This window comes from Mustela putorius, unplaced genomic scaffold (genome assembly GCF_011764305.1).
Source record: "Mustela putorius furo isolate JIRA1106 unplaced genomic scaffold, ASM1176430v1.1 tig00003845_pilon_pilon_pilon, whole genome shotgun sequence".
Classification (NCBI taxonomy): domain Eukaryota; kingdom Metazoa; phylum Chordata; class Mammalia; order Carnivora; family Mustelidae; genus Mustela; species Mustela putorius.
The window spans coordinates 60,246,351-60,260,508 of NW_025421998.1; the positions used below are offsets into that span (position 1 = coordinate 60,246,351).

At 45.7% G+C, this 14,158-nt stretch overlaps 1 protein-coding gene and 1 long non-coding RNA gene across 9 annotated transcripts in view; one reads left to right on the forward strand and one right to left on the reverse strand.

Moving 5' to 3' along the window:
- Window positions 1-10,759, reverse strand: part of LOC106006840 — a 40,409-nt gene extending 29,650 nt beyond the window's left edge. For all 7 annotated transcript variants that reach the window (XR_006601360.1, XR_006601361.1, XR_006601359.1 and 4 more), the window contains exons 1-2: window positions 10,272-10,759; window positions 4,026-4,105 (exon numbers count right to left, since the gene is read on the reverse strand). This is a non-coding gene — a long non-coding RNA (uncharacterized LOC106006840). The remainder of the gene's footprint in view (window positions 1-4,025; window positions 4,106-10,271) is intronic.
- Window positions 10,760-10,916: 157 nt separating this feature from the next.
- On the forward strand, window positions 10,917-13,916 carry PRR15 (proline rich 15). 2 transcript variants are annotated; one of them, XM_004762560.3, is made up of 2 exons: window positions 10,917-11,047; window positions 12,823-13,916. In XM_004762560.3, the coding sequence occupies exon 2, from the start codon at window positions 12,920-12,922 to the stop codon at window positions 13,307-13,309; it is 390 nt and encodes a 129-aa protein (XP_004762617.1). In that variant the 5' UTR covers window positions 10,917-11,047; window positions 12,823-12,919; the 3' UTR covers window positions 13,310-13,916. The 2 variants fall into 2 exon arrangements, with proteins under 2 accessions (XP_004762617.1, XP_004762616.1); XM_004762559.3 differs by lacking the exon at window positions 10,917-11,047 and adding an exon at window positions 11,860-12,725.
- Window positions 13,917-14,158: the final 242 nt, after the last annotated feature.

Here is a 14,158-nt window from a genome sequence, read left to right on the forward strand (position 1 = left end):
GTTTGCAAATATTTTCTCCCCATCTATAATTTGTTTTCAGTTCCTATTAACAGAGTCTTTTCAGAACAAAAGGTGGTTTTTTTTTTTTTTTTAGTTTTGAAATCCAATTTAGTGCTTTTTATTTTATGGATTGTACGTTAGCTGTGTCTGTGTCTAAGAATCCTTCACCTTGTCCTATGCTGCAAAGAGTTTCGATATTTTATTTCAAAAGTTGTATAGCTTTACATTTACATTTACATTTAAAATCCATGATCCAGGGATGCCAGAGTGGCTCAGTTAGTTTGGCGGCTGCCTTCTGCTCGGGTCATGATTCCAGGATCCTGGGATCGAGTCCCATGTTGGGATCCCTGCTCAGCAGAGACCCAGGATCCTGGGATCGAGTCCCACGTTGGGATCCCTGCTCAGCAGAGACCCTGCTTCTCCCTCTCCCTCTGCCTGCCACTCTGCCTACTTGTTCTCTCTCTCTCTGTTGAATAAATAAATAAAATATTTTTTTAAAAATCCATGATCCATTTGAATTAATTATAGCACAGTGGGTAAGGCAAGTTTCACTCTGTGTCTTTGCACAAAGGAACTCTCTAGAATAAGAATCAAAGGAGGGCCCAGGAGAATAGCTGTGTGCAAGGCACAGAGGATGAAGAGGCCAGACTGGAACCACGTGACAGAAGAGCTAGCCATACTGAACACTGCCACCACCATGCCTGCTGCAGCAGGAGCTGACCGTCACCAAAACCAGGGAGTCCAGCAAGAAAGAAAGGGACTCAAAATCCAGGAAATGGGAAATCCAACTCAAGACATTCCTAGGAGAAGGCTGTGCAGCAGGCCAGAGAGAGAGAGATCAGTCCATCTGGAAGGAGAAGGGGGAGTCCAGGAGCCATATTTGGGGGAAAACCAAAAGGGAACAAATATATATTGATTTGATTGGACTTGTAGAAAAGAATACCAAGGGACGCCTGGGTGGCTCAGTTGGTTAAACAGCTGCCTTCGGCTCAGGTCATGATCCCAGTGTCCTGGGATCGAGTCCCACATCGGGCTCCTTGCTGAGCAGGGAGCCTGCTTCTCCCTCTGCCTCTGCCTGCCATTCTGTCTGCCTGTGCTCGCTCTCTCCCCCTCTCTCTCTCTGATAAATAAATAAAATCTTTAAAAAAAAAAAAGAAAAGAAAAGAAAAGCATACCAAGAAGCCATTGGAAGACGTAAGAAAGAACTAGAAAGAGGACCAAAAGAAAGGGGGGAAGAGGGCCCTTATTAGCCTCAGGGAAAGACAAAAGAAAGCAGATACAGTGATCTGCACCCTATAAGGCTTAGTCTGAACAATATTTATACAGGCACAATAGTATAAACATGGAACGGTCAGCTGAACAAAGGCTGTAAAATGACTCTGGTGGGAAAATAGGAGAGGGAAGCAGAAGGCCCAGGATAAGAGAACCAAGTCCTCAAATACCATCATAGGAAATTAATAGAGAACGTCTAATATAGCTAAGTCAAAAGAGAGCACAATACGCATATTACTTGGAAATGCAGAGATATGTTAATGCCAGGAATGAAAAGCCAAAGTTGTTGAAAGTGGTTGCAGAAGGGACCACAGGAAGGAACGAGATAAGAAGCTCTAATAATTGGCTATAAGCCTTCAATAACATTGGGCTTTTAACCTACCTGTGCATATATTACTTTAATAACATAAAAGCTAGGGGTCCCTGGCTGGCTTAGTTGGTTAAGTAAAAGCCTTCAGCTCAGGTCACGATCCCAGGGTCCTGGGATTGAGGCTGGGGTCTGGCTCCCCCTCAGCAGAGAGCCTGCTTCTCCCTCTGCCTGCCACTCCCCCCTGCTTGTGGGCTCTCTCTCTTGCTATCGGGCTCGCTCTCTCTCTCTCTCTATCTATCTATCTATCTCTCTGTCAAATAAATGAAATCTTGGGATGCCTGGGTGGCTCAGTTGGTTAAGCGGCTGCCTTCGGCTCAGGTCATGATCCCAGCATCCTGGGATCGAGCCCCACATCAGGCTCCTTGCTTGGCAGGGAGCCTGCTTCTCCCTCTGCCTCTGCCTGCCATTCTGTCTACCTGTGCTTGCTCTTGCTTCTCTCTCTATGACAAATAAATAAAATAAAATCTTTTTTAAAAAATAAATAAAATTAAATAAATGAAATCTTTAAAATAAATAAATAAATAAAATAAAATAAAAGCTAATTTTTAAGAACGAGAAGTAGTGCCATGTGGTCTAACACAGAAGAGAACATGATGCTCTCATTCTTTCCCTCCTCTGGGCACGATTCGCTGATGCAGGTTGTACATCAAGATTCCAGGAACTAATGGAGCAGCACATGTGAAACTTACTCCTTGGCTTGTGCCCTAGCCACAGTCTGCTAGTGACCTTCCTTCTAAGGATTTTGTCTTATGATTTGTTAATCCTTTTCTGGTAACACTGCTTCCAAGCTTAACTGAGCACACTTCCTCCTGTAACTGTAGGTAATGCAATTTCAGTACAGACAGGATAAAGAGCATTCTTGAAACACATGCAGAAAACTTCTGCCTGATTTGATTTCATCATTAAGTGTGTTCCTGAAAAAAGTTAGATTCATTGCAAATAGTTGTGTATTAAATACTCTCCAGTAAATTTTAACATCATATTCTGGGCGGTGGGGGGGCGCGGGGGGGATTTGACCCCAACCAACAACGACGACAGTGCTCTCCTAAGACTCTCATTATTTTCAAAAAGCCCTTGGAAGTGTTTGATTTATACAGTTTGTTCACATAATTTTCCCACACAGCCAATGAAAGAAATTAGTCAAGGAGAAACTAACATTTGCTGAGTGCCTATTATGTGTTAGGCACTGTGCTAGGGAATTTAATAAATGTATTGTCTACTTTAATCTTGGCAACTACCTAGAGAAGTAGATAGTATTATCCCCATTTTACATTTAAGGAAACCAGAGCCTAAAGATATTAAGTAATTTTCCCAAAGCCACATAGCTAGTAATTCAAACCGACCATCAAGTCTTTTCACAAGAAATGTATGTAATTACAATTCCCAGCGTTAATTTGAGCTTTGAGTGCTTTGATTCCATAGGGCTTTAATATTTAAACAGCCACATATGATTTAACATTGTTCCAAGTGGGAAACAGAAAACAGGGACCTCATCAGAATTTTTTAAAGTATGACGATCTCTTTTGATGTAATAGTCTGAAACCAACAAATGTTTACTGATCTAATGATTAATTAAAAGGCAATATGAGATTCAAACAGCTATATGAGCAGAAAGCTGTATTAGGGGAAGAGTAACTAAAACCAGATCAAAATGACCTCCCCCCCTAAAGTCTCATGACTTTGAGCAAATTGCATCAACTTTCTACAATAAACTGTTGGGCTTAGAGTAGCTATCTCTCAGGGTTCTTCTGCCATTAAAAAAAAAGTGGAAAGAATACTATGCATTTTTGAATAAGCACACAATAAAGTGAAAAGTCCACCGTCAGAATTTTAAACTTACCATTGTTATAAAAGGTTCAGGGCTGCAGTTCAAGCAATTTCTCCCCACATGTAAACGAAATTACATCAAATGGGTAAATCTAAACATTCACTATGAATGTAGAGTGTGAGATTTACCTGTGTTAGCATTGAGCAGAGTCGAGTCCCAAAACTTCGGTGACCTCCCCTGACAGCCTGACTGATAAAAGTAGGTATTTCTTACAGATTTCTAACAGTGTAAGTTTGACACTGGCCTCGATGCAGATGGGGAAGCCAAAAGATTCGCTTCCTGCCTCATGTTACCCTTCCATCAGATACCCACCTTCTGCCGGTAGGCATGTGATGCACTGAGCTGACACACAGACCACAAAAGAAAAAATATAACCTGGCAAATGGAGCATAACCCAAGCAACCCCTTGAAAAGAGAAATTAACAACAGCCGATAGTAGTTTACCCCAGCCATGACCTGGAACCAGGTGACCAGCTGGAGAACATTACCTTGGATGGTAACACATGATTTCTATTTACACTGATGATTTTCTAACAAACAATAAAGTTGAATTACCTTTGTTTCCTGAGTCAGGATGTGCCGGGGAGTCTTGCTTGTGTCACAATGTCATGTCCTCCAGATCATTCATTTCTTCCCTAAATACAAGATTTAATAAAATCTCAGTAGCCATCCTCTGGTATTACATTATTCTGCCCCATCCCTGTCCCACCACCTCACGCATCTCCTTCAAAGCATTGCAACGTGATAGTATTTTTCCAATTTTGTAACCAGAACAGCAAAAATCTATCAGATAATTTGGTCCACTTACACTACTCACATCTCAGAATTAAAATCAGGCTATAATGGTATGCAATAACAGACTGAAATTTTGTTACATTGCCATTGTCATTACATTTATTTTTATAAGTCAGTCATATCATAACCTATGAAGCATTTATATTAATGCATTTGATGGTCACTCATTCAACACTACTAAGAATGGTTACTGCACGGCAGCCTGTCACATCCTGAAGATTGATTAATGACATGTCTTAGCGTTCAAGGAGAAACACACAGCCCAGGGATTAGTGAGGTTCCTGGACTCTCAAGCCAGTTTCTCCAAGGTCAAATGCTGGCTCTGATACCTACCAGCCGGGTGACCCCGAGCAAGTAACAGAAGTTCTTAGTGTCTCAGTTACCTTTTCTAGAATAATAACGAATAATAACGGTGCCTAATTCACATGAACTTTTAGGATTAAAATAGTTAATATTTATAAAACAGAACTATACCTCATACACAGGAAGTAAGCTGATCATCATATAAATGGTCATTAAATAAAATGGGATTCATTCTCTAGTGAGGGAGTCAGACAATAAATAAATAAGAAAATTGTATCTAATCGTGGGGGACAAACACCAAGCAAACAATTTATAATATATTTCAAACACACCCATTCCTGTCAGTGGCAGGCTGTTATTTGGATGAACTCCCCTGCTGAAAACAATTGGGCACCAAATCAGCTTCAGGTTTTGATAGCCTCATGGCAAAAGAGGGACGGAATCAAAAGCATAGGGCTCACCCAAAGAAGAGCGATCCTCTTGTTTTTTACCCGAAGGGCCACAACCTCAGGGTTTAAACAACTTAGAAGTAAGCTGTACCCACGTTTCCTGTCCTCCACAGGTCTGCATGGATAATTAAGTTGCTTTAGAACAGAAAAGATCTGTTAGGGGGTTGGGGAATAATGGGTGGATTTGTCCCCAGAGGGTATGACCAAGGGTAAGTGCATACATAGATCTCTTGCTTTCCTTGCCCCAAACTCCTCAAACCATGAACTTAGTATAAAATGGTCCTGTCCACTAGTGCCCCTAAAATCTGGAAAATCCTAAGAAATTTTTTTTAAAGATTTTATTTATTTATTTGACAGAGAGAGATCACAAGCAGGCAGAGAGAGAGAGAGAGAGGAGGAAGCAGACTCCCTGCTGAGCAGAGAGCCCAATGCGGGACTCGATCCCAGGACCCTGAGATCTAGACCTGAGCCGAAGGTAGCGGCTTAACCCACTGAGCCACTCAGGCGCCCTGGAAAATCCTTTCTAGAGTAAGTTTTGTTTGCTTTAGGCCTTCACTCTCCATACAAACAGTTTTTTAAGGAAAATGAGGAGCATACAATAGTATCCAAGAATACAGAGAAACAAGATTATGAAGTAGGAGGAAGAGTGGGACGTTAGGAAGAGTCAGCTGGCGTTGCTTGAATTTCAGAGAGGGGCCAGGTACCAATTAGCCTTGCTTTGGGTCAAGTATAAAACCAAAGTGATTTTGACTCACAACCTGTGTTCTTCTATATCCGCCTCCATGTTAACCTGACAGGGTACAGGACGGAAGGCTATAACAAGTGGATCCCAGCTTCAGGCAGATGTAATGCCCACTCTCTGAAGTTTATAAACTAAATCCACCAACGCCGATGTGAAAACACAGAAAGGGAATATCAAATTACCAGGACACTGGTAACTAGAAAGGAACAGGCCATGGGAGATGAGCATCTAATTTTCTTTTCTTTTTTTAAAAAATTTTTTAGATACTCAGAAGACTTAACTTTATTTTTTTCACTTAAATTCAATTAGCCAACATATAGTATGTCATTAGTTTCAGGTGTAGTGTTCAATAATTTATCAGTTGCATAGAACACCCAGTGCTCATCACATCACCTGCCCTCCTTGATGCCCATCACCAATTACCCCATCCCCCTACCCACCTCCCCTCCAGCAAACCTCCATTTGTTTCCTATAGTCTCTCAAGGTTTGTCTCCCTCTCTGATTTCTTCCCATTCAGTTTTCCCTTCCTTCCCCTGTGATCCTCTCCACTGTTTCTTATATTCCACGTATGAGTGAAACCATATGATAATTGTCTTTATTTCATTCAGCATCATACCCTCCAGCTCCACCCATGTTGATGTAAATGATAAGCATTCGTCCTTTCTGATGGCTGAGTAATATTCCATTGTGTGTATATATATATCACATCTCCTTTATCCATTCATCTGTTGATGAACATCTGGGCTCTTTCCACAGTTTGGCTATTGTGTGCATTGCTGCTATAAATATTGGGGTGCGCATGTGCCTTCAGATCACTACAGCTTGGGTAGCAATCCTCACATCAGACAAATTAGATTTTAAACTAAAGACTGTAGTAAGGGATGAAGAGGGATACGGAATCATACTTAAAGGGTCTATCCAAGAAGAAGATCTAACAATTATAAATATTTATGCTCCTAACTTGGAAGCAACCAATTAATAACAAAATTAAAGAAATACATTGGTAATAACAGTAGGGGATTTCAATACCCACAGCAATGGACCTATCATCTAAGCAGAAGATCAACAAGGAAACAAGGTCTTTGAATGACACACTGGACCAGATGGACCTAACAGATATACAGAGAGCATTCCATCCTAAAGCAACAGAATACACATTCTTCCCTCGAGCACATGGCACATTCTCCAGAATAGATCACATACTGGGTCACAAATCAGGTCTCAACTGGTACCAAAAGACTTGGATTATTCCCTGCATATTTTTAGACCACAATGCTTTGAAACTTGAACTCAATCACAAGAGGAAATTTGGAAAGAAAGCAAACACTTGGAGGTTAAAGAGAATCCTACTAAAGAATTAATGGGTCAACCAGGAAATTAAAGAAGAATTTAAAAAAATTATGGAAACAAACAAAAAATGAAAACATAACTATTCGAAACCTTTGGGATACAGCAAAGGTGGTCCTAAGAGAGAAGTACATGGTAATACAAGCCTTTCTCAAAAAATTATGTAAAGTCTCAAAAACACAAGCTAATCTTACACACCTAAAGGAGCTAGAGAAAGAAGAGCATCTAATTTTTAAAGAATGGAAGCATCCATAAAAGAAAGGAATGAAGGGGGGCCGTCTGGGGTCTCAGTCTGCTCAGTGTCCAGCGCTTGATTTCGCCTCAGGTCATGATTTCAGGGTGGTGAGAGGGAGCCCCACAGAGGCAGATAGGCTTTGCACTCAGCAGGAAGTCTGCTTGAGATTCTCTCTCTCTCTCCTCCTCTGCCTCTCCCCCGATCCTCTCTCGCACTCTCTCTCTCAATAAATAAATCCTTGAGAAAATAAAGGAATGAAGGAAGGGAGGAAAGAGAAAAGATTAAAAGAGGAAATGCTTAAACCTGGTGATTCACAGACCTGTACCCCTGGGGATAAAAATATATGTTTATAAAAAATAAAAAATTTTTAAAAAAAAGAGGAAATGCAAATATAGGGGCAAAAAGAATAGACCTTAGCCACGGTTAGCTCTGGGTGAGATGAATGTAAATGACTTTTATTTTCTGCATTTTGATCAGCTGTATTTCTTAAATTTTCTCATTGTAGGTTTTCCATTACTCAGGTCCCACTATAAATGCTTTAAGGGAAAATAATCAATTTCCCGGACTCCAAGGCAATGCCAGGTCTGCTACGATTACAAAGGCCAGGTTTAACCTTGAAAGTTCTTATTTTAATTTCTAGTATGCAAATATTGCCCTCTAGGAATTCATTCTCTTTCACCTTTGAATATTATCATTTACTGCACTTAAAGGTGCACCTGAGAAAGAAGCAATTTAATTAGAAAGAGAGAAGAAGGAAGGAAATGTCCTTACTCAAGCCATCAACACATTTTGAAAAAAAATGACAAGATAAAATATTAAGAAAAGCATTGACCAATTTAAGCATATTTAAATTCTATAAAATTAAAAGTCAACCACTAGTCACTGGATAGATAAATCAAACTTTCAATCAAAGTGACTTATTTTACAGATGCATTCTCTGTCTCTATAAATATTCCCATCATTTAAACATTCCACTAAATCCTCCTTCTATAAAGAACTATCCAGATTGGTCAGAAAAAAAAATGTGACAATATTCTCTTTTTTACCTTCGAACAACATAATTTTTATTTTCTCTGATAGACTGTATCAAGGAGAACACTTTTTGGCTGCTAGTAACAGGAAACTGTATTTAAATCTGTGCCTAAATCATAAGAATGTATACTACCTCACTCAACCAGTTGTCTGGAGGTAGACGGTTCCAAGGTTCTTTCAGGGGCTTCTCAATATCATCAAGACCTGGACACTTTCCATACTCCCATGCCATCCTCCTTAGCATGCTGTTTTTTATTCCCATGCCTATTGCCTCACTGTTGCAAAATGGCTGCTGAAACACCAGACATCACACCGTCATGCTATGTTTAAATGTAAGAATCAAGGGTATAGCAAAAGATAGTCTTCTCTCAGAAGGCTCTGTCCTTTATCCAGGGAAGAAACAATTCCAGAAGTCTTCCATATGGCCCCAGAACTGGATCTATGGCTATGCTTAATTACAAGGGAAGCTGTGGAAGTATCTCCTTTTTAAGCCTTCCTCCTTGATCCAATGGCTTCATCTGTGATGGGATGGCACTAGAATGGATTGTCCTGTCCTCCCCTCCCAGGGGGTGGCCTGCATCTGTTCCAGTCCTCATGCTCTGAAAGTTTACTCTCTAAAACTAATCACAATAAATGTGTGAAGTTGCCTCACTTTCAAATATGCACTGCTGTGCCTATCACTTAAAAATCCAAGAATGTTAAATTAAGAATTAATGATATAAAGTATTCCTATTTTATCCTAGTTCAGGCATTGAAATACTCTATAAAAATTTCTTTCCACTAATTCTATGTTGTAAGTTATTTGAGGTAGTCATCATGCCTTTCCCTATTTTTATGCTTTAAAAAGTCCTCAGAACAAAGATGCTCAGATGTCAGTTGCTCTATACACACTCCTTTAGAGGAGTTACTCAGGACCTGAAGGAACATGAAAATAGGGCTTTGAAAAGGAAGAACAGGGCGCCTGGGTGGCTCAGTGGGTTAAAGCCTCTGCCTTTGGCTCAGGTCATGATCCCAGGGTCCTGAGATCGAGCCCCAGATCAGGCTCTCTGCTCAGCGGCGAGCCTGCTTCCTCCTCTCTCTCCCTGCCAGCCTCTCTGCCTACTTGTGGTCTCTCTCTGCCAAATAAATAAATAAAATCTTTAAAAAAAAAAAAAAAGGAAGGAAGAACATTCTGGAAGATAAAGCAGGTAGTACCTCTGCTTTCATTAGTGGAAAGACCTATGCCAATGTCTTTCTGCCCAAACAATAAAAAGTACACAGACGTTCCCAAGAGCAAAAAGCCCCCTGAACCCTTGTAGAAATCCACTGGCTCAATTCCTCTAGCGGCTCAGGGCTGGATCTGTACTCCCCAGGTGGAGTGTCTGTCCACTGGACTTCCAGACCTGAGGGAAGGAAATTCACATCCTCACTTGGTCGTTGTAAGAGCCCAAGATTGATAGGGTGCGATCTCGGGCGCTAGTGAAGACCGTGGGAGCTGGATCAGACCTCCTGGGTTCAAAGCCGGCTCTGGTACCAGCCGTGCGACTCTCAACAACCATTTTGCTTTCAGCTCTAGGGTCTCCTCGCCTGTCAAGTGAGGAAAATAATAGCACCTGCGTCCTAGGGCTCCTGTGAGAACCAAACGAGTCAGCCCCCCCCAGAAAACGCTGGAAACATCGCCTTGTTAACTGCTTGTTAACACCGAGAACTTGTTAACATTACGGCTTTCAACCAAGAGTGCCTGCAACTCGGCAACATGTTGCCTGGGTATGAAACAGCTCCTGGGAATTACAAGCCGGAATCCTGGGAGCTGAGTGGCCATGGCTAGGGACCGGAGAGGAAGGGGGGGGGGGAAGAACCCAGGGCAGGGGCAGAGGGACAGCTGGGGGCGACATTTACATTTACGCAACGGAACCCACCTACGTACACCCGCGATCTCTCGGTCTACGATCTCTTCTAGCATTTCTTCTTTGAGAAGGAGCCCGGCCGGCGAGCGGCGCCGCGCGGCGTTTCTCCAATCAGACACCCCAGGCCGGCGTCACGTACGCGACCCGATCCAATCTCGTCTCCTGGAGGGCGGGAACGCCAAGTTCCTACCTGCACCTGTGGCAGCTGTGGCCGCCTCCTCGGTTGTTTGTTGTTGGGTTTTTTTTTTTTTTTCTTTTCCCCCTCTGACCCCGGAGTTCTGGTTTCTCGAATCACTTGGCGAATAACCAGCAGGTGGACAGATAGAGGTCTTTTCCCGTGCAGAGGACCGACGTGTAAGCAGGATCAATGCACCAGAGCGAGCAGCCGATCTCCCCGCGGCTGCCCGGCAGCGCTAGCAGGGAAGAGGGACGCGCGGGAGAATGACAGGCGTACTAACCCGGAGAGCCTGCGTGGGCATTCACCTGGGGCAGTGAGCCTGGCACCTGCTCGCCGGGCCGAACGCGCCGCGGGCCCAGAACTGCAGCCACCACTGCGGCGGGCCGAAGTCGGAGGCGCCGGGGAAGACCAGCAGCAGCAGCAGCAGCAATCGGCTTCGCTGGACTGCAGAGATTTCGACTGACACACCTTCCAGAAAGAAGCCCGACCTCCCCAAGACTGCGCGGGAGGGACCCTGCGCCGGGCTTCCAAGTTGTCCCAAGAGCACTCCCTCCGTTCTCTTGGAGGTGAGGGCGACTTGGAGTCGTGGGATCCTGGGAAGCCCGAACAGGTGAGCGATTAGGGTGATTCTGCGTCCGCCAAGACAGAGCCCATTCCGGGGTGGCAACCTGGGGTGCTCCCCTCAGCTCCTGGGGAGAAATTGCGAGCCGCAACTCTCCGCGTACATTTCTGTAATTTGCAGTCTTTTCCTTGCGTAATTAGTGCAAAGCGTTTCCGCGCACACAGTTGGTCTTGGAAAAGAGAATGTAGAGTGGAAGACCGAAGACAGCCATCAGGACACCCCACCACCACCACCAATGAATAACTTGGGGGTGCTTCTCCGATCTGTACAATAGAGGGAGCAGGATGTTTGCAAACCCAAGTGCAAACCGTGCCGGGGAGGGGGGGCCAGGAAGGAGTGGGTGCCTTTTTACTGGAAGAACTTTAGGCGGTTTTATCTTCTTTTGTTTTCACGTCGCACCCCGAGTTTGTCCTCGGGGCGTCCTGGGGAGGAGCCGGGGCCCGGGTCTCTGCCTCGGAGGCAGCCGCGCCGCCTCGCGTAGGCGCTCAAACTTCCCCAGAGGTTCCGGGAGCCCAGCCTCCAACAACAAACACCGCTCAACTTTCGCTCCCCGGCGCACCGGCAAACCCGGGAGCGCCCGGCGCGTGGGATGGGAAGGAGACCTGGAGAAACCTGGAAATGCTCCGCGGCACCAGCGAATCCCGCGCATTCGTGGAGTTAATGCGTGTAGACCCAGCACAGAAGTGCTCGCCGCATTCTCGCTGCCCACAATAAGCAGCCTTTTCGCTCCGCAGTGCGCTGCTTTTAAAGCTGGGGAGAAGCACAACTGTTTGGAGTTCCCGGTTGCGCGCAGCAAGTTTTTCTCTGGAGGGAGGAACTGCGGGAGGAAAATACACACACACACACACACACACACACAGAGAGCAATTTTTAATTTGTAACTAAAAATCTCAAAAGTGGGGTTGCCTGGTACAAATAGGCTCGGCGCACATTTTAATAAAGAACTAAGAGCCGAGGACGTTTGCCGCTTGGCCTCATCTCAACCATCCGCTGGGGGTGGCTTCCAAGAGACGTAAGATTGGTCTCTGGGGAATAAAAGGAAGCGTGGGATGGCGGTTTTCAAGGGAAGTTAAGTCTAGACATGCTTCTCTGAAAGCGACAAGGCAGAAGTTCTGTCAAAAAAAGAATTTAAGAGAAACACAACACCGTGAGCTTGCCGCCTCGCTCTTACTGGCATGTCAGTTCCCCCTGAAAAACCACATTGAAAAAGATCCTGTGACAGAAGTCTATGGGGAAAAAAAGCGTCTGAGGGAAATTTCGGAACTGTTGACGGGTCTGATATTCAGTGCTCACCTAGAGCAGGGATGCGCTCGCTCCCGGGCGCCCTCCTCCCAGGTGCTCATCCAAGAGGAGGCCCCTCTGGGCCAAGTGGGTCACCTTTGGGCATCCCTCTACAGTCAGACAAGGTGACAGGGCAAGGCCAGCTTCCCTCTCGAGCCGGATTCATTCAGAGGCCCGGGAACCTCCCCTGGGGCGCCCCGAGAGCGCAGACCACCGCACCCGCCCGGGAGGCCAGGAATGAGGCGGGGGCGTGCCAGGCTGTCTGGAGACCAGACGGTGGCGCCCTGGAGGCCACCCGTCCGCTTTCACCCTCGAGAGTGCCGCGGGACACTGGGAGAGTGGCGCAGCTCCGGGTGCTCGGCTTCGGGATCTCGGACCCCCGCAGGTCGCCTGCGGGGCGGGGCGCGCGGAGGAAGTGCGGCTGGGGGCACGTGACTTAGACAAACCCCGTAACCGAGTTCTGTTTGCTTCCCCCTGCACAGGCCGCTGCCTAGGCTCCCACCCGGGAGACCGCCAGCCCCACCCGGAGAGCGGGCCCTTCCCCACCCACCGCACCCCGGGCCCCTCGGCCGGGTGGCCATGGCCGACAGCGGCGGCACGGGCAGCTCGGGGCCCTGGTGGAAATCGCTGACCAACAGCAGGAAGAAAAGCAAGGAAGCCGCGATAGGGGCGCAGCCTCCCACGCAAGCTGCCTCCGGAGAGCCCGCGCAGCCCGCACCGCCCAGCCCGGACTGGACTAGCAGCTCCCGGGAGAATCAGCACCCCAATCTCCTCGGGGGGGCCGGCGACCCCCACAAGCCAGACAAGCTGTGCGGGGAGAAATCGGGCAGCAGCCGCCGCAATTTGAAGATCTCGCGCTCGGGCCGCTTTAAAGAGAAGAGGAAAGTGCGCGCTACTCTGCTCCCCGAAGGAGTCAGGTCCCCGGAGGAGGCGGGCTTCCCGGGTGACCCGCAGGAGGACACGCAGTAGTCAGAGCGCTTCCGGGACTGTGTCTCTTCCCACCACTCCTCCCTACCCCCAGTTCTAAACCCCAGAGTTCTGGCTCACCCTAGTACCTGGTGTCTCATCCTGCCAACTTCAGAGTATTTCAAACAAGGCCTCCCCGATTTTCTTTTTCCTGGAAATCGACAGAGTTGTCAATATTTCATGACTCAAGGAGGCACTGAGCATTTCTCTGTGGTAAGAGAAGATACCTGCCACAGAGGAAGTTGGCATAATTATTTTTTCCCAAAAGTTCTCCAGTGACCTCCACCCCTTGGGCCACCTGGGGAGTGAGAAGGGTACTTCTCTTGAGTTCGAAGCCCAACAGGGACTGCACAGCCCTTCAAAGGAGGAAGCCAGGAAGCCCTGCTCTGATTCAGGACTTGCTATTGGAAAGCAAATTAACGCCAGATTAATGCACTTTAGATGTACTTCTTAGCTGTACTTCGGTAGACACAGACCTTACACGAAAGAGGGCAGGAAACCTTAGGTAGAAGCATTTTAAGTAAGACAAGATTGCTTTTAATGTGGAACTACAAAACTGTACTGCCTATTTTAGTGTGGACTATTAAAATTGTTACACTGTAAAACTTAAGGTGACTTTTGTATTTTTTCCATTGCAAGACTGAAGTCCATCATACTTAAAAGCAGGCATACAAAATTCAGAATGACAGAGTTAATCATTTGCCACACAGCATAACAGCTACTCTCAGAAAGCTACTGGGAGGAGAACATTTCTGAGAACTAGTAACACCCAGGCTGGAACCAGTTGGCCCCAATACCTCTATGTACTAACTAAATTTGAAGAAGGGAGGGAGCAGTACTGAATAATTACAC

Coding starts and splice junctions, on each gene's coding strand:
- PRR15 (XM_004762559.3), top strand. CDS start 12,364: ATGCGCTCGCTCCCGGGCGCCCTCCTCCCAGGTGCTCATCCAAGAGGA. Junction 12,726..12,822: donor GGGATCTCGGACCCCCGCAG/GTCGCCTGCGGG, acceptor CCCCCTGCACAG/GCCGCTGCCTAGGCTCCCAC.